This window comes from Zonotrichia leucophrys, chromosome 2 (genome assembly GCF_028769735.1).
Source record: "Zonotrichia leucophrys gambelii isolate GWCS_2022_RI chromosome 2, RI_Zleu_2.0, whole genome shotgun sequence".
In the NCBI taxonomy this organism is placed as follows: Eukaryota; Metazoa; Chordata; class Aves; order Passeriformes; family Passerellidae; genus Zonotrichia; species Zonotrichia leucophrys.
Window position 1 is genome coordinate 100,795,282 of NC_088171.1, and position 20,500 is coordinate 100,815,781.

General features: G+C 37.7%; 1 protein-coding gene across 2 annotated transcripts in view; it reads right to left on the reverse strand.

Moving 5' to 3' along the window:
• GNAL (G protein subunit alpha L) overlaps positions 1-20,500 on the reverse strand; it is a 180,405-nt gene that overhangs the window by 53,378 nt on the left and 106,527 nt on the right. For both annotated transcript variants that reach the window (XM_064705821.1, XM_064705822.1), the window contains exon 5: positions 1,286-1,383. In XM_064705821.1, coding sequence (XP_064561891.1) covers positions 1,286-1,383 — 98 coding nt within the window. The remainder of the gene's footprint in view (positions 1-1,285; positions 1,384-20,500) is intronic.

Sequence of the window (20,500 nt, forward strand, 5' to 3'; positions counted from 1 at the left end):
TGCACTTTTCAGCAAGCACAACTCAGATCTGTACTATGGTGAGTGAGGGCAGAGAGGAAAGCCACTGATTACAACCTAGGACAGCTGTCTAAGTCTCTCTGTGTACAACCACTGCTTTAATTTCCAGCTACTCTGGATTGTGAGCAAATGCCCAAGGTTTGGTAAATGCACTGAGGTCAAATGAGTTCCTTCATACACATATCTAATTTTTCCTCACTTCCATGTGCTGATGAATCATTTTTTCCCAAAAATGGTCTGGAAAGAGGGAAAACAAACTCCAAAATTCCCCACTGTGGCAGAAGCATGACAAGTCTTTTAGTGACATGGACCTATTCCCCTGCTTCAGGCTCAGCAGCAAGAGAAGGGAGGAGGGAAAAGCAAAACACTGAGTGCAAACACAGACTTGTGGCATTGCTGCTGACCATCCTGTCAATGAGATAAATTGTAGCCCACTGGAGCGTGTTCTCTGGAAACCCTAAATCCCATAGAACTGCATGAGTATGTTCTGGCAACAGCGGTTCCCATGAAATGTGTATTTTCCATGGAAAACTAACTCAGACCTGTGTTACTATCAAGGACAGCTGAGTTTGTAGCACTTGTAATGTTAACAGACTACTTTTTGATTAATAGGTTTTTATCACTGTACTATGTATTTATGATTTGTACCTTCACAACCTGCTACTCTTCTCAGAATATTTCTGGCCAGACTGAATCTGTTTACACATTTTGAATGTGTTACATACATCTGTACCACTTCACTTTAAAGGACAGAATACCAAATGTACCACTGTCTTTAATTAACTACTGCTTATAATTTTTTCCACCTAGAAAATGTATTAGTAATGCAGGTATGCATTTGGTTATGTAAATGTCTTAGAAATTTTTACAGAATGTGAAAAGACAGAGCAATTTCAGCACTGTCTAGTTCTCAGAATTTTAAACAAAGGATTCTCCTTAGATTGACTCAACATTTTTCCAACTTAATAGTTTCAACTGAAATGATTTTATGTAAATCAATTTTGAGTGGAATAAAGATACTTAAAGTTATTTGATTTCTTTTATACTTTTCTTTATTAGATGTGAAATATTTAAGACATAATATTTAGTTGTATAATAATGGCAAACTAGGATGATAAATTAATTTTGCTATACATGCTCCACCTATACAGAGAATGGAAATGTTAGTTCCTACATTGCAAAACTCCTGAATCTCACCAATATATTTTCTAACTTGTTATAGACGATCACATTCTTGGCTATAAATTTGATAAAAAGAAATACTTACTACTGTGCACAGTCAATCAGCTGATATTCGTTTGACCTCTCGAAGCATGCCTTTACACCTTCATCATCCCAGAGCTTTTTTGCATGTTCAAAGAACTCCTGAAAATTGGAAATGCAATAAATCAGAGAACATTTCTCAATTTTTTCAATCCCCAATCTGCGCTGTTCCTTCCCCCAACTTTCATGCTTTATGCTTTGCAAAATGATAGATTACACACTTACAGAAGAAAAGCTATAAGCATTTATTAGCAAAATTGCAATAAAATATACAAAAAATATGGCTGCTGAGAGTTTCCAGCACATGATATATAATGAAGACTGCCTTCAAAATTCATGCCAGTCCATATATAAAATTTACCGTAAGTATGAAAGTTACCTAGAAGAATGTTCACTTCATTTTTAACTGAATTTATGCTTCTGTCATGGAAAAGGCATAAAAGTGATGCAAAAAGCTGCTCAGCTTATAAACATTAGCTTTCCAGAGAAAGAACCAGCCTGTAACTTTAAAAAGATTGCACAACTTTTCCTGAAAAACACAACTTTCCACTACTTGGTGTTTTCTCATGCAATATAGTAATTTGATTGCAAGACTTTCAGAGTCTTTGCTCAACACTGCATCCTCCAAAGAGCTGCCTGGCAGCACAAAGTGCTTTTCCTAGCAGCTATCCCAGGCTACCCAATCCAGAAATGTCTGCCAGCAAGCTTAATTCAGAATTATTTGAAAGAGGAACCAAAGCTGTTCTTGGTGTCAGTGAAGCCACAGCCACACATGGGCAGAGAGGTAGGTCCAACCCTGCCTGCTGGCTCCTTCTTTTCTCCAGCCCCAGCTCTAGAGACTCAAGGATCCAGCTTGTTTTAAAGCTGGGAGTCCATTTTATGTTTTATCATTACTGGCAAATGACACTGTAACGGAGTTTTTCCAGTCACATCGTTCTAAATTCAAATGAAGGATGTTTAGATGAATTAGTATTTCCTTTATTATATGGCTCTTTCCTCCCTTGAACAAAATTGTTAAAGCAATACGTCAACTCAAACACAGAAGTTGTTTTCTTAACACCTCAACCCTGCTAATAAATCAGCGGAGTCCTTAGGTTAGTCACAAATTTGTGAAACCTAACAAATTGCTTTTCCACAGTTCAATTTGGCTCTGTGTAAAATGGGTGTAATACCACTATTCACTTCATGATCCTGCCAAAATTTTGCATAAACATCTAAATTCTGAAACTTTTCTGAAACTGCTTGCCAGTCTCTCCCCACATCTTTTCAGGACATAAAACCTTTTGCCTTTTTTTTCTCCCCAGCTATACTATGCACTGTGCAGAGAGAGAGAAAATTCCATTCTTTAAGAAGTTTTGAAAATGTTAGAGAAAAGAAGATATTAAAGCAGAAACCTATGAGAAACCTTTGCAGGAAGTCTTGGATGAAGAGAAGAACCAAACATATATATAGAGAGATGCTTATACTGCCCTTGGAATTTATTTCTTCACTTGGGGAGGACATGCTTATTTAGTCTTTGTTATTTTAATTACTTATATAATTGTTGTTTTAAACACTGTAGATCCACCTTTTGAAGTGATGCTACAAACTATTATAAACTCTCTGTTCCTACAGCAGGAAAAAAGCAAAACCAAGCTGAAACAAGGACAAGATATCAAACTAAAGTAGAAAGCGGACACACATAACAGAGAGAATGACTACAAGAAAAAGGAAGAACTGGAAAAGCCAAAATGATAAATATCATGGAACATTCCTCAAATATGAAGCTTATATTTGATTGATACTTGGGGCATCAGCTGAATGCCTCTCACTTGCTGGCACCTTTGGCCAAAGAAAAGCACTGCCTTCAGTGGATGGAGTGAACTGTGGCTCAGTGTCAGGGCCTGAGGCAGAGGAGCCAGCTCTCTCCATCCCCTCAGACGGGAGCAGTGTCCAACTCAGCCCTTCCTCCCACAGGCACTCGCTGCTACAGGTGGCTGCCTTCCCCTCCTCCCCATCTGGGGGTGGGAATTCCCACCCACCCCGAAAGCCATCTCTAAGGAGAATAAACAGGTAAAAACCATTCTGTTCAACCCCACAAAGCCTACAGGAAGGGGAAGGGATGAGGAGAAGGTGAGTGTAAAGGTATCCTTTTCTGAAGGGTGGCATGGATTGAGAGATCAGCTGAAAATATAACTAATGAAGTAAATAAGCAAACAAACAAATAAAGTTGCACAGCCATAGTAGTTCCTCACTACTGCCTTTACATCCTCTGTATGAGCTTTATTTACTCTTAAAAATCTCTTCTGAAAAAGAGGCAATCATTTCAGCTCAGCTTCTTGAGACCCTACAAACACATTGTAAATACAGGGTTTCCATATATGCTTCAAATATTTCCACCTGACCATTATGTCTCAAAGCAGTCTATTTAAAATGACTTCCAGACTTCTAGTCCTAAGCAAATCATATAAAACAGAGCAAATATACTTCCCTCATTAAAATGTACCAATCTACTGCAGAGGAGTACACTTGATTGCAAATTGCCTCCCACACAGCTAGCTACTCGATCCTTCCTTCCCAGGTGACTAAAGCCTTCCAGAAAAATCCTGTTTCATTTCAAGGTGCCAAGTACCATGATCCAACTTTCACACTTGTTTTTAACCCTTCTCTTGTCTGCTGTAAGTTCCTCAGTACTTTTTCTGCTCACCTGCATAAGGCCCCCCATTGCAAGCACAGAGGAGGATTCTGCATATGGCAAACAGATCTGGATGCCAGCCCCTCTCCATCCCAGGACAACATCCACACAGCAGTTACCATGTCAGCTTCAACCCCTGCAATCAAGCCCCTTTTGCCTGACCAGCCTTCCAACAATCACTCCCCTCCCCTCAATCCTTACAACTCACTGCTATGGATCCCAATGCTTGTTACTCCTTCCTCCTTCCTCCCACCATGGCCACGTTGTGGCCACCTCAATGGCAAGCAGGCCCTGGTGTGGCTTTTGGGCTCTGCCTGCCCTGCAGCATCCCCCTGGGGCTGCACTGTCCTTGGGGTGGCAGCCACAGCTGGCAATTCCTGTCATGAGGAAGAGCCAGGATAATTCAAAGAACAGAGAATTCAGCTTTGCTCCAGCTGGTAAGGGGAGATAGACTAAAACATTATAAAATGTTACATTAGGTCAGGAAAAGACAAATCAAGTTTTTAAGAGTAGGCTGTGACTGTAGTAGCTTACATTCTGAGTTGGTCAAACTAAGACTTAAAGGTGTGACTCCTGCAAAGTGGCTTTTCAGTTCTTAGAAGTCACAAGCCAGGTCCCTTGAGAAACCTTGACTGGGACAGAATAAAACAGGGAGATGGTAAATCACTCTGGTAATCTGATGCACTGTGTTTGCAAGCACATGCTGCTTACTTCTATCAGATCAAAGTCACCAAAATCTACCAAAAATATTTAGCATACTGAAGAGAACCAGGAAATAATGTAGTGTGGTTGAAAGCAGAAAACCACCTACGTCATGATCAAACAGAATAGTTGCTTCAACCAAACTCTTTCTTAGGGATGGAGGCATGCAAAGAGTGGCATCTATTAATATACATATAAAATAAAGCAATCAATATATTTTTAATTTAGTATTTAAACTGGAGTATTAAAGAAGTAAATAATAATGCTTTAGATCTCATGAGTTAGAGGTGCCATGAATTGCAGGTACTTTTTACATTGCACACATTAATTTACACCATTTATCTAAGAATTTATAGCAATCACTAGACCCTACAAAACCTTGATGTGATATTTGGATGTCATTAAAACGAAGATGTGACACACAACACCTCAAATATTTATTAATATGGAACTGTTTGGAAATTTTCCACTCTTCCTGAGACAATCCAAAACCTCAGACCTGCATTCCTGAACCTCCTTCTCACTAGCAGATACATTTTGCTATAAATAATCATACATCATCCAAAAATCATGAAGAGCCAAAAGCAGGTTAAAAACACCCTGAGCTGATACTACTGATCTAAACAATAGGCTATTTTTACTGTGCTTTAAAAGGTCTTGTAAAAATATTTTTACTCACCTAATTCAGGGAAAAATGTCCTGATTCAATGTATTCCCATACATAGCATTCCAAGAAAACAATACAGGTAACAAATGCAATGTAATACAGCCAAGCCTCAGGGCACTGTTTTTCAGCTTTGTCTTACTAGAAGTTACAGCCTGGTCTAGAAATTCCATTTCCCTTATTTTTGAAATAAACTTATTTATTGGTAGGTTACCTTAGAAACCTCCTCCCCCTTATAACTCCTACAAAAAATAATTCAAGTAGCTAAGAAATGGACTTAGTTCACTTTTCAGATACCTAAATTTGGAATAAATACTATTGATGATTAAACAATTACGTATCTTCATGAACAGATCTTTATGTATTTTGGAAAAAAGAAGTTTTCATCTAACAAACAGTTTTGTGGATTTACAAACCACAAAAGTTCATGTTAGGTCAGGAATACAATTTTTATTCTACTAAGATTCTTTCTGCCTTTCTTCCGGATGGAGCATACATTTAGTAGCTATCCTGATGTCACCTTCAGTCTCCAGAAAGTGGAATGTAGAAGGCTCCATCCAGAGCCATATTTTCTACTTCTGTTAAAATACTGTAAACATGGAAACAACTGCTTAGATCAATGTGAAATCAATCTCCCTCAAGCCAAAATTTATGCTCTTATTCTCCTAAGCTTCAGGACTGACAGGACTGTAAGACAATTTCTCATCTAAAACACAGATTAAATCTGTCTGATTACCTGACAACCACTTAAAGAAGTGGCAAACGTTACACATTTTCATAGTTCTGCCATTGTGGGTGTGAAATGAAGTCATCACTTCTATTCTGAATTTCAGTTACTACTTCTTCTCTCAAGTACTTAACCAAACAAAAAAGTAAATCACAAAATGCCTTAAAAATCCCCACCTAACACCTCCCCAACTCCCAACAACAACTGCTGTGCAGGATGATCCAGAGAATTAATTCACACAGAAAGGCAGGTATGTGCCTCCCTACTGAGCAAGGTACTTGTACCTCCCAATGCATAGCACAGGGCTTATGTGTATATTTATATATATACACATATAGGCAGTTCCAGTCTCCCATCTATGGAACCATGGAAACATTTTGTGGAATAAAAGAGTGACAACTGATGGGGAAAATTGTAATATCATAAGGATGGCATCCAGTGGAGTCAAATGAAGGGTGTAGAGGCAAACTACCAGCAGGGCTTTCTAAATGTGGCATGTTTGACTCTGCAATTCAAACAATATCCTTCGAAGCATCCTTTTCTGTACCAAATCTGAGGACAAAACAGAACTGGATCCATCAGCCTGCAGCCCAAGTCCTGGAGCATGACAGCGAACAGCAGGATGCTGTGCTGGTACAGCAGAGGACAGACAGCAACATGGTTTGGCAGAGGTGACTGGGAGGAAGATCTCTAACCCAGCACTTTCATCTCCTCCCACAGAGCTGTGAGTGGTGCCCAGGGGATGATCAGAGCGACTGCATCGTGGGTGATGGGAAGCTCAGCTGAGCTCCTCCTCATGCTCCAGAACACTTCACAGCTCCTGGGGCTGCGCTGCCACCCTGGCACACGCCACAAATCTGATCGGTGTTTCAGTATTCTATTGGGTTGTGCAGCACAGGCCTTGTAAAGTAACAGAAAAATGGCAATTGAAAAAGTTTATATTTGAGCCAAGTAGACACCTGGAATTCAATATCATGAAGCAAAAACTACTTTTGTCAATCCCTGACTCTCTTGCAAGCCTCTAGTCTCTACTCACTGTAGACAGTCTCCATTTTGAGAGCCTGACTTCAAACTTGAATCCTAACCCAGCATTTAACTGAGGTGGCTGTAAACTGATGTTCCAAGAAACCCACAGGAGACAGTGAGTGAGAATCTGCCCCAGTGACTCCAATTATTACTGGTTTGCTTGTACCAAGTGTAGCAACTAATTTTCTATTAAAATTGCTCTTCATCCCCAAACATCTACTGAGTGCAAATGCAAGCTGTGTCAACAAAAAAAAAAAAAAAAAAAAAAAATTAAATGGATTTAATGACTGGTGAAGTACAAGGTAAGGCACCCAAGAGAGAAGGAAACCTGCTCAGCTACCTCTTCCACAAACAAGCACAGCCTCTTGATAATCAGCCTCTTGTTTACGAGTTAAAAGTGTCCCTTATGGTTCAGTCAGCTCTCCTTAATCCTTTATGAAATGTTCTGCCTAACAAGGGAGCTGTTTTGCTGTAGGTATACAAAATGCAGCTGCTCAAACTCCTAATGCCCATGATGAAGACAGGCAAACAGTTACAATTTAAAAACAAAAGCAGAATGCATGACTTGAATTTCCCCAACAGCAGCACTGTCAAAACCTTCATTAGCACCAAAGCAATAGCCCAAGAAACACTGCAATGACGTTGTAGGGAGGGGTGGCCAACTGGCACACAAGGACCATGCTCTACAGTAGGGTTCAGATGTTTCTAAAGAACCAGCACTTACAGTAGATTAATTATACAGAAACCTTTAGGAAAAGTACAACCTCCACCCCCTGCAAAGTATTTTCTGTTGTAATTTGTGGGTGTGCAATAATCAATGCAATTACTCTGCTAGTTAGTGACTCATTCTGATAGGCACAGCAGCAGTTTGGCCTCTAACCCTCCTCCAAAACCTAACTTCAGATCTGTCTAAGAGAATTATAGGATAATACTTCCAGATCTACCTTTATTCATTTTCATTGGACCTATTTTGCCTTTTTTTAAGGCCAGGTGCAACAGTCTTCAAGTATAATCAGTCTGCACTAAGCATAACCTGAGCTCATTAGAGCTGAACATGGGAGGATGGGAAATACCGCCTTCACAGAACACAGCCTGTGTTGGGGCATCTCATATTCCAAGAAAACAAAACTAGTACATTATTAACTCCTAGGAGAATCTTATCTGACTTGCAAGTATAAGGGAAGAAGCTGGGGCAACAAACAGCATTTATAAATGTATAAAAGCACAGAGCCACCACATGCCCCTGTGTAACACCACTAGACAAAAATGCATCAGTTGTGGAGCTCGCTGACAGTGTTCACAAACCACGCGTACGACCAGCACAGATATATTCTACATCCCTTTCTTCAACTATTTCTGTGACTTCACTTTTAAGCTCTTACTCTACACTAAATTTCCAAGAAGTGTGTGCAGTTGAGGGATCAGCCTGATCGCCCTAGCAGTTCTATTTCTGCCTGCTGGAAACATGTTCCATCTGCCATCTTATTTTATAGAAATCAACAAGTTCAACTTTCATAGATCACAAAACTCATCTGCAAGGTCTGAGAAATATATTAATACGTGCTTCAAACTTGTATCTGTCAAGCACTAAAAAAATGTCCGAAAGGTCTTTAGATCATACTAGCAAAAATAATAACATGATTTTGTGCTTTCGTAATATTTTGAGGCGGTTTGGATAGGATTGGCAAATAAGAATACATTATAAGTCAGAGGACAGTTCCACATTTTTTCCTTCACTACCTGTTAAATAGTGGAGCTTTTTTTCTGAGCTAGATAACAAAGCTTTTATCATACTAAAACTAAAAACCTCTGATTCAGTCTTCCAGTTTCCATTTTAACCGGGTACTTCAAGTTTCACTCTGTTCAAATCCTTGAACATTGCTGCCTACCTGCTATTTTAAGGGGCCACCAAGCTCTCAACTAAGAAAAGAAGGAGAGATAATTTAAGCAAATTACTTATGGTATATAGTGCCTAAAAAATGTGTTGAGGATGGAAAGCTCACACCCATTCTTTTCCTTGAAATCATGGTGGCTTTGGAGAGTCAGGACCTCTCCCTGAATGTACATAAAAGCTCTTAATTAAAAAAAAAAAAAACCACCTCTCAAAATATTTGTGAGAGTAATTAAAGGTGCATTACACAATCCTACAACATTGCTGCCCTTTGTATTCCTGAAGCAGTTGCGAAAATAAAAATGTAGGAACTGTTAAAATTCCCTCAAGCAGATTTTTTTTGTGGACAACAGATGATAACAAACATGAAATTAATCTGTAAGTACTGAACAAGATGCAAAAAGAATGAAAAATATATAATGACTTGACAAAAATTGGGAACAGGTGATTTATCCTGGTTATCAAAATGCTGCTTACACAGTTGTCTTTTGTAGAGCACTGAGCCTTGAAACTGGAAAAATTACTGAAAACCACATAATCTGTATGTCACCTGTACTGGGAGAGGTTTGCTTGTTGTTTATTTACTGAAAGCAATAATGGCACCATGAAAGTGTACAGATTCTGTATGCCAAAATTTATTTCTTAAACTGACTAGGTAAGACTAAGCAGAACAGAGTCCGTGTGGAATAAAGGATGGCAAATTAGCCCACAACACTTTTGTTACTGCTTCTGGTTCTGCAATCATTTAACTCCTGGGCCTTTGCAGTGAACATCATATTCAATTTTAAGTCAATCTAACATCCAGTCAGTGAGTATGTACAACCCACTCTGCAATCCTTGACGAAGGGAGTGCAATAGAATAGAGAAGTGCTGCTGTTAGACATTTATTATAAAATAGTAAACTTGAGGCATTTCATGGCAGGAAATATTACCAAGATTTTTATTTTCAAAACACTGGCCAACAACAATAACTTACATGCTGTAACACATCAAAATTGGATCTGAATCCTCCCTGATTATAAATCTCAAGTAGCCTTGTATTAGATCACATTTTGTATTAGCTGTATAGTAGGGTAATTTTCTATTCCATGCCACAATATATTTGGGCACAAATCAGTACAAAAAATTGGAGACCCTCCAGTGGATTGTTATTTCACTGAGAAGTGAAAATCATGAAGTTAATTCTCACCCGCTGCTTTGAAGGGATAAATCTAAATGTAGATGAAATGTAACTTTGTCACCTTTTGCCCCTGAGAACCTGACTAAAATGCAAGTTGCTCCTGCATGCTTTCCTTACAAGTCTGCCTCTGTTGTCATTACTCAGAGGGTGAGGACTCCCCCAAAGAAGTCAAACCATTGGAGTACAACGCTGAGGGGAGGCAGCTCTTCCCTGCTCCCAGGCACTTCTCTGCCCTGCCCATAGGGAACCCCTGCTGCTTCTGTAAATACAGTTTCAGAGTGAAGACAAGCGTGCAGCGAGCTGTACAAACACAGGACTGCAGCCTGTGATTCTTCAGAGTAAGAAAAGTTTCTGCTACTCCCAGCTTCAACTGTTTTCCTTAAACCAGTTTTGAAGGTCATACATCAAGGAACTATTTCATACCCTAATATGCACTTTATTATTTGTAAGTGATTTCCTACCAGACAAGTGGTTTGAAAGGACAGGGAACTCTCATTTCCTTTTATAGATTTGATTCGGAAATAAATGCTGGCAACATCACGTGACAAATGGGCAGCATCCACAACTTGAGCAACTCTCATAATTGGATCAGAAAGTAATGGAAAAGCCAGTCTGCTGCTGCCAGATCTATTTAGTGTCCTGTTCCTCTGCCCAAGTTTTATCTAAATTCTTCAGCATTATCTCTCTTCTTTTGACACTTCTTCCTGTCCTTATCCATGTGCAAAACCACACTAACTTACTCATTCTTAAATATTTATAATAGTAGGAAAAGGCAATGCAAGTCTTTATTATATCTCTATGGCTAAACTGAATTGAGTTTCAGGAAACTTTTTCCTCTAATTAACAACCACAAGTATAGATATATGTATATGAGTAAGGATTTCCTATGAAAAGCAAAAACTTCATTGTCTTTTCTATCTGATAGCTGTTGCCTTTTAGAACTGTTCTGGGAAATGACTGGATACAACTGCATGAACTAGTAATTTCGAATATCTGAAAGTAATATATTTTAAAGGAACCCCATAGTTTGAAGATGTGCTTACAACATTTATGGGTGCAAAATCACTCTACCTTATTATTCAGTAAGATTAAGGCACCTTAATAAAGCTCTGAGAAGTAATACAAGTAAATGCAAGTAAATCTTTGCTGCAATTTATATAACTTTCAGCATTCTTCTAATGCCAATTCACACAAATCTACTGCTGAAATCAGCCTTTTCAGACTAATTTAGAAGAAATTTAGCTAGCAACTTCAGAAAGGAAACTTTTTAATTCCTACTATTTGGTTCTCAATTCTCATTCTGAAGAGTACATAATTTTCAAGAAGTATGATAACAACATCCTATTAAGTACAACATGGAAAGAAAGTATATACAGTAACAAATGAAATAGTTAAGGCATCAGAAGCTAAGTATTTTTTGTCAGCCCGTAAATATTTTTACCACTCAGAAACTGCTTAGAAGTCAACACAAATGTATATCCATAGGCATAATAATCTGTGTCTTTACAAATATAGATGACTAGAGACAATGTACAACTTGAGGATGGGAAATTTTGTTGGAATTTCAGAGCAGAAAGCCACTAAGGGGGCCCAACTGTTTGACATGTAGATGTTTCCAGGGTACCTAAAAAAATACTTTATAGAGCCTAAGATAGCTTCTTCCCTTTCTTCCCAGTCTTTTATTTATTATTTGCTGCAGGATTATTTTTCACTTCAAATGTAATCTAACAGGAAAGCTGCTGATCAATATTGTAAACAGATGATTAGTGTCTTGTGACTGCCAAAGAACTGCTAATGAATCTCAACAAATGATGCTGGAACAGGGACGTGAGGTAAAATAATTTAATTGAGGGAGATAATAAAACTAGATAATTCCTTCAGTTTAAAAGGCAAATATTGCCAGAACTCCTTAAAGAGAAAGAAATTATTTACACTTGTCACAGAAATGGTAGGAAATCCATTTCTATGTATTAATTAAAATCAAACTCTCACCAACTACAGCACTGCCTACCTGAAGTAAAATACAGAACTTTAGAGTCTGAGGTCATTGATACTGGACCCTTCCAACCTGCAACAACTGAGCTGAGACTCCAAGGAGCCTCCCTGTACCTCCTCTCCCTTCTCTTTCCTTCAGGTACTACTTGGCTAAAGAGCCTCCCAGAGCCACCACAGGGCGATCAGCAACCTCTCTGCAAGATGAGAGGTTGCACATGAACAAAAAGGTAATCTGCCTGCTGTTGCACCTGGTGAACAAATTTAATTCAGCTGGATCTGGAGAGAAAACCTGACAGAAATAAATAACTACTTCTAGCAGTGACCACTGTGAATTTCTTGGGAAACTCCATTCCAGAGACATTCAGCCTTTTCAGAGCTCTTGCCTCCTGTGAAAGACTGAAAGAGATGGCTGGGCAACAAAAGCGTACAGGTTATTCCCAACTCTTGAAGTATCTCCTTGAAGAACACCAGGAACAGGTGCATTGTAGACAAAAGCCTTTAAGCAACCATGGATTTTTGAGGACTGAAAGTAGTTAATCACCAGTAGTTACTTTTAATTAAACAAACAAACAAACAAACAAACACATTCTAGACAAGCTCCTCTTCCTCTCTACCTGTCCACTGATCCATTGTTTATTAGTCCATAGCTTTTTCAATTTTTCAACTTAAAATACACTAGCAAGGGAAAGAGCCCTTTTTCATTGATTTGTTCAAAGATTTTTGGCAGTTAAACCAGAAAACATATGTAAACACCAGAAGTGAAATTCTTGATCAGTTGTAGCAAGTCCAAACCTTAATACTGCAAAATAATCCAATATCTACATTCAAAGCAAACAGTAAACATTTAAACATGCATTGGAAAAGCTGTCTGTTTCTGGGGAAAAAGGCACTGACTTGGAGAACTCAAGACTCTGAACAGTACTTCAATCTGTCACACTTGGGGTATGACACATTTGGTTAAACATAAATGCCTTCTTCATATGGAGCTTTTTTTTTTTTTTTTTTAGCTGTGGCTTTCTTATCTACGTTTTAAAGATTGAGGTTTATTTTTAATGCAATATAATTTAATTGAACAAACATTTGATATACATTTTTAATCTCTTAATACAGATAAGTTCATGACAGATTCAGTGTGTAAGATGAGGAAATTAATGTAAGAGCTTTGCTTTTCAGGATCTGCCTTCCACAGAACCATATCTGAAATTGTGTTTATGCTACAATTAAAAAGGCAACTAAATAATAAAGCCTTTTGCCTATTATACTTTTGCAAGTGTAATAATTTTTCACAAAGATTTCTTTACATGAAACTGTAATAAAATGTGAATAAAGAGCAGAGTGATATTCACAAGAGAATAGTGATCTACAAACCAAAGTTTTGTGACTTTTTTATTGAAAACTAAAGGACACTCACATCCCCTATATAAGGTATGATTTTTGTTGCTCAAAATCAAAAAATATAAGTTAGTTCCCCAACACATTCATTGACTTCTAGAGACCATATTGAAACATGAAAATAAGCAAGTATTTTAATTCGCCGGCTCTTCAATGCACTGCATTTGTACAATTTCTACTTCTTGTTTCCTTCCCCCCACAGCTGAGTATTTAGCACTGTCCTTGGGTGTCAGATGTTTCCCACACAAAATGACTGCACTGAGCACACGTAGGCTGCAGCAAATCTCAGCAAGATTAGAAGATATTTTGCTTTTGCACCCCCAGGTACTTGGTGCAATGGGACCCTGATGTTAATTTGAACCTTTAAAGTACATAATCACTGTGCAAGGCTCCAGTGGCCATCAGCATCTTCAGACATCCCAGATGGGGCAAGGCTTTAACCTTTCCTTTGCTCCTAGTGAACAGGCTGGCAGAACTGTACTCTCAACACAGCCTGAGCAGGCTGCTGCTCCCTTGAACAATTAAAAAAAACATAGACAAAATGCTGGCTTCAAAAAACAGCATTTTAGTACAACAGCAGTTGCACTTCTGTTGATAGTGACTGTTGTGGACAACTAGGAATACTTTTTTCTACATTTTTAGTAGAAACAAGATGGCAAACACACTGCCCCAGCTGATTAACAATAGCTACAGGATCCATAGAGCTACACCACACAAGAAGATGAAATGTAGGTCTGCAAGCAAACCTTAAAATAGCATAAATAAACATAGTCCAATTGTCAGTAATTGATCCATGATCATCTTGTTTATGATACACTTTTAAATCACAAGTCTGTGCTAATAGCCCCTTGATGCACAATTATTATCTGGTTCATTACTACATATACTTCTAATGGTATGAGCTAGTAAACTGCAAGATATTTATTATCAAGAGAATACTGAAAAGTCATTTTCCCTTTAGAAGCAAACAATGAGATAAACATATCTGCTTCTACTGGAGTAAACTGGCTAGCAGGATTCAAGAGACATTTCAGGTTTTTGGAAAAGCAACAGCAATATTGTATTGCCATGTTTCAATTATATAAATCATAAAGACTAATTCTAAACTAGATACCAAAGATTAAACAGCTAGCTGCACTGATTTAATATATTTCACCAAAATATTAAGTGGTTCATGTTACTCCAGGTAAGCTGACTGAACTAAACATTTCCAAAAGGAAAATTGCATTAAGTTCCTAAAAATATGGTAGAAAATAATTTTCAGCAGAAGAGGACAACAAAGATATGAGGGAATATCATTAAATAAAATAGCTATCTTTGTTAGGTAACAGCCACAAGAGCTGATACACATTAAAAAAAAACCCAACAAAACAAGAATTTTCATAGGAAAGCTGTTATAAACAGTTCTGTTTATAAACAGTTCAGATATACAACTCATATCTGTCTCTTCCTTAGATTGATCACACCTGATCAATGTGTGAGAAATTCAAATCTGTGAATAGCAGCAGTGTAAGAGCAAAAACCTAATGTGAAAGCAAATATTTCATAGGAGTGAGCCTCTGATAGGTTAATTGCATCATTCAGAAAGACAGCATGATTACAATGGTGGAAAAAACCCTTAAGTCAGAATACTTATTCAACCTTGATAGATCAATGCAGATACACCGCATTCACATGCTATATGAATTTAAGAGATGTAATTTCATAGCCCTTACATTTTCAGATATTTGCTCCCTGTAACTAGAACAAAATGGTTATTAAATATTTTGGTGAAATTGTGACATTTATCAACCTCACTCATCAGTTCTACATCATGCAATTTAAATTTCATATTTATACATTGTTTTAATATATCAACATATAAAAAAATTGATCTTTCTTAGATTTCAGTTCTGAAAATATATCTCTTTGAAAACATAATCCACAGCCACCAGTTTTTAAACATTATTGAACTGTGTACCTGACTGCTAATTTAAATCAAGAAATTCTAATGGCAACTTATAGAACAATTAAAATATTCTTCTGAATATATAGAATTATTCTCCATTAGTGCAGTACAAATCTGCACTATGCAGTCAATCCTCTGACTTAGGAATTTTCTGTTTGCAGATTTACAGCCACATCAGCAACTTCCAGCTGTAATTTACTGCTATAGATACTGCACTCACATGTAGTAACTAACACTTACCTGCTCATAATGAAGCTTTCCAGGAACAAAGTTGGAAAACTACAGATAATCTAACATACCTCCCAGAAAACAGCTGCTGTGTGGCCGTATCACTGGATTACACGTCATAAACCAGGTATAAGATTGTATGCCATAGACCATAGATGTAGACACATTCATCTTTGAGTTCTTAAGTTAAGGCATTAAGTCAACAGAAAAAGTATTGAAATCTGAAAGTATTTCTCTCAACATTCATAATTTGCTACTCATCTTGGGCCTTAAGAAATATCAGAAATGAAACGCATTGTAAAATGAAGTTAGCACATCAATTTGCATATTCAGCATCCAAACTGCTCTTCCACATCCATTTAGTTTCAGCACTAACCTGCTAAAAAAAGTCTTTGAAGAAAAGCATGCACTTTATTTGTGGATGCATTGACTTTTCTCTAATGGTTTGTAAAACAGACCAGTCGCCTCTTGCCTAACTCAGGGCTCCTATGCTGCCATGCCAAACCACTGAGATGTCTGAGCCAGAGGATGACAGAGGCCGTTCCTGGCTTTCCCTGGAGGCAGTCACCCACCCCTCACATGGAGCAGCTGCATGAAAATGGTCATTCTCTCCCTCTTGCCAAGGGCCACGGCCCAGGAAAGGCAATGCCCAACACCGACACCCTCCCTGCCACAGCCTTGGGGTGGGAGCTCAGCTGGGCCAGGGTGAGAAGCAGGAGAGAGATGGAGACACCACTGGGATGGGGTGTCCAAGCTTTCCCTGGGAACTGCCGGTGCTCAAGAAAACCACCAGCTGCACATGCACAGACTATGCTTTAACTGACTTGGAGTTAAAACTTTTAGCAGAGATAAGCCAAACACATCACTAAATAGTGGGACAAGAGATCCCATTCTGTTTGGCTTTACAAAACTTGTCAGAATTCTAATGATGCATGAAAAAATATCTATTTTTACTAAATTATTTAAGTTCTACACTGATATCCCATGGAAAACTAGTGTTTTCCATATCTCTTTCTAAGTATAAACAGTAAGAAAAACTCATGTGTTCTTCCCAAATTACTCAAGCACAGGTCACAAAGTACTTCTGCTGAAACTGAAGCATGTCATAGCTCTAGACTTAATCATTAAGCTCACTTCAGATGGTTGCATTTATCTGGGATTATATATCTTGCTTACACCACTTGGAGAGCCAGGGCAAGCATATAAGAGAGTCCAAAGAAAGAAATACAGCATGCCTTTGCCTTTCCTTCAAGAGTTTTATTTTCTCTTTGAGACTTTTGTTTAAAAATTATTTTTAAAAAAACCAATCAGTCTTACCAAGATCACTGTAGAATTATAAAAAGAGGGAAAACCAGTGTGTTGCTATCCATTTTATTAACTATTCTATGTTAGCTGAAAATTATTAAATATTCTATTAAGGCATCAGTTCCAGTGTTCCATCTTACTTTTTCTGAACAGTCTGGACCATGCAGTCTATGAATTTGTCATATTACTGTTATGATTTTTTAAGAAATGGGGGATTTTTGTAACACTCCTATATCAGTATTTAACATAAATAATACTGTAATAAGCCAATCATGCTGGCAGAAGTACAGCACACTACTGGAAATACCTGTTTTTGGAGGTGATTTGGATTGAGCAACTGGGTAATGCTTTGGACAGATATTATTCAAATCCCTGTTGGCACATTTAACATGAGCAGGTCAAGCATATGGCTAGATGCTGTGTTATTTTTTGCAATTCAATAACAGTGCAAATATGAACTGGGAATATTTCTCCCCTACAAACATAAAAAAGCAATTATAGCCATATCAGCATGAAAAAAATATGAAGTACACTGTGATTGTTGGTTTGCCTGCAAATTTTCATGCAATAATCCTAACAAACTACCTAAGAAAGTTTCAAATGTAGCAATAATGGCTTTTGGAGATGATCTGGAAAACAAGTTCTGCTTATGAAACTTTTTTTTGTATTAAACTTCATCTATTTGAGCCAGATTCCCCAAACCACTGAAACTATGGGCAACAGGCGAATGAACGGGAATCATAACACTTAGGACTGTGGTGTTCTAAGACAAAAACAAGCAGCTATTGCCAAAGATAAATCAGCTTTTCTAACCCAAACATCCCGGGGAGCGGACGACTGCCTAACGGGGATTTCGCCTGACAAAAGGGGTAGCAGCTGTAAAGGACAAGGGTAGGCAGCATATGTGACAAAGAGAAACAGCAAACAAGGAAGGAGCTGGGGGAATGATTCTTTCCTTTCTGGAGCATAAGCCACCAACAAGGACAGCAGAAGGATAAGTAACAACCCTAGAATCATCTGCCTTCAGCTGAGCAAATCCTCCAGAACAAGTAAGAACACGTGATGGGAACGTGCCCACTACAATGACTGTTTTAGTCTAGGTCAGGTTTTTTTCTATGCTAAAAGTACAGGTTGTGGGGAAAAATCTTCTTGGATCTGCAGATGCAATTTGAAAAATTGCCTGAAGAACATGGCTGTACTTCAATTTAAATCAGAGGCAGCACTCTCACCTTTAAAGAAACAGACATCTTTGAAACACTACTCAAAAATGTGCTTAGGTTCCACGCTCAAGGGGCACTGAAGTTTTGAATCAGTGGCATATTTCAACCTCCAGAACATTTAATTTCTCTCCTATTTGTAAAGCTCCTATGATATGGTTGAGATCTAGCCTATGACTAGATTCTTTGCACGAGAAAAGAGACTCTGACCTTCCAGTCAAACTGTAGGGGGTAAAAAGAAAAAAAATAAATCCCTGAACGTATCCTCAGGAGGGGAGCTCCCTCTCCTTATCATGCTAGCTCCCTAACAAGATACATTTTTGATGTGACTTTGATTTCACTTGATGTACTGTTAAAACCAGCTTAAACCAGCTATAAGGAGTAAATGGGAGGTTATTTTTTATCCTAAATTGGTTATCTATTCCACTACACAGCTAGGAGGAAGAGGAGAAGGGAGAGTTTGAAGAGAATAATCTGAATAGGAGGAAAAGAATAAAATAAATATTCCTAAAGGAAATTAGGCATTCTTAAGAGAAACTTTCAAAACTTGAAGGAAAAAAGGTCAGTTTTAGTGACTAATTTCTTCACTTGTCGAGAATTCACAACCATTACAGCTAACCCTCTGGCAATTATAAAAATGCCTTGACTGATGCTCACTTGTAAGTTCGACTGTGTTTTGCAAAAAAAATTACATAAAAGAGTGATTTTTAATTATTTTTCTCTGGCAGTTTAAAAAATTTACCTTCTTAATTGGATTTCTGATATCCTAGAGGTCTCTCAATCAACAAAGAGTTTCAATGTGGAAAGTATTTCACTTGAGCCACACCAGTGTGTGAAACTCACCTAAAATCTGCAGCAGACATTTGATTATTTTAAAGGGCAGGGGAACAAGTATGCAAATTTGGCTATGATGGTTAATCTCCAGATTTTAACAATGTGAAGTATTGAGGAGAAAACAAATGAACAGCAAGAGATGAGCAAAAGCATCTCAGAATATGTAGGAAGTGAATGTAGTTACTGAAAATTTTTCCTGTTTATTCGCAATTTCCAATTGGACATCCAATTAATCTGGTAGAGAATGTCATAACTCTGTTTCCTCAGTGATAAAAAAGGAGAAAATCTGCAGTAATTAAAATGGAGAATATAAAAAAATAGTAGACATTCTGTAATTTCCAACATTTATCATGGAAGTGAATCTTTGCTCTGTAAATCAGCCTCAGCACTTGAGTACCACCCTCATAGTAGCTATGGGAAAAGTACTCCTGGGACCCACTGGTCGTCTGGAATTAGTATGGCAGGTAAGAGGAAGAATGGTGTTTGATCTTTGAGATTACCACTAGAACTGTCTTCTAGTTCTTCTATGGTAAAGTAGCAGAAAAGAAGTGTTATTAAGGAAAGCACTCCAGTAGAGAGAGACTAAAAGATCCACATTCATTTCTGCTATGACTCTTAAAAGTGTTAAAAAATCCAACAAAATCAAATATCCCTACCCATAGTGCTCTGCTCTCCCTGAGCTGTGGGTTTTTTAAGGAAGCTTTATTTCACCTTAGCTCACATATTTTAATGCATCTCCATTTTGTCATTTGGGCTTTAAGGTATTTTTGACTTTCTAACTTGTATCATCATTAGTCAAATTAAAAAATTATCCTCGATTTTGTAACAATAGAGATAACAGAGAATGACTTTACACAATAGTCTGTTACTAATCCAAAAAGCCAAAGCGTACCTATTATGCTTTCTTTCTACTGCCAAATTTTATCTCACTCCTGAAATACTAATTTAAAAATATTCCATAACTATTTAACACTGAACTATTTTTCCCTTTTTGACTTGCCATCTCAAAAGTTAGAATTATTCAATACAAAATAAATCGAAATTCAGCTGCAGCCAAAAATGACATTTTTCTCAATTTAGTAACATCACCACATGCGAAGAATGTAAGCAATATCTTGATTTCTATACATACTTGCAGAAAGACCAGGCAAACATTTTGTAAAACCTTCACAGAATACTCAACCCAGCAATTTCTAATCATCCTAAATGAACGGCAAAAATGCATTCAGTGGAATGTACACATGCTTACACAAGTAGATTATTATGAATGCTATCGGTAAGATTGATAATTTGCAAATGATTAAACTGCAAAGATAAATAGAAGGTTGATTTCTGTAACTTGATTCTGGCTTTGCCTCAAAGGATTGACGAGGAGCTGGTACAATTGTCAAATATAGTCATGAATCTCCATTTTAGGCATCTATTTATTTCAACAA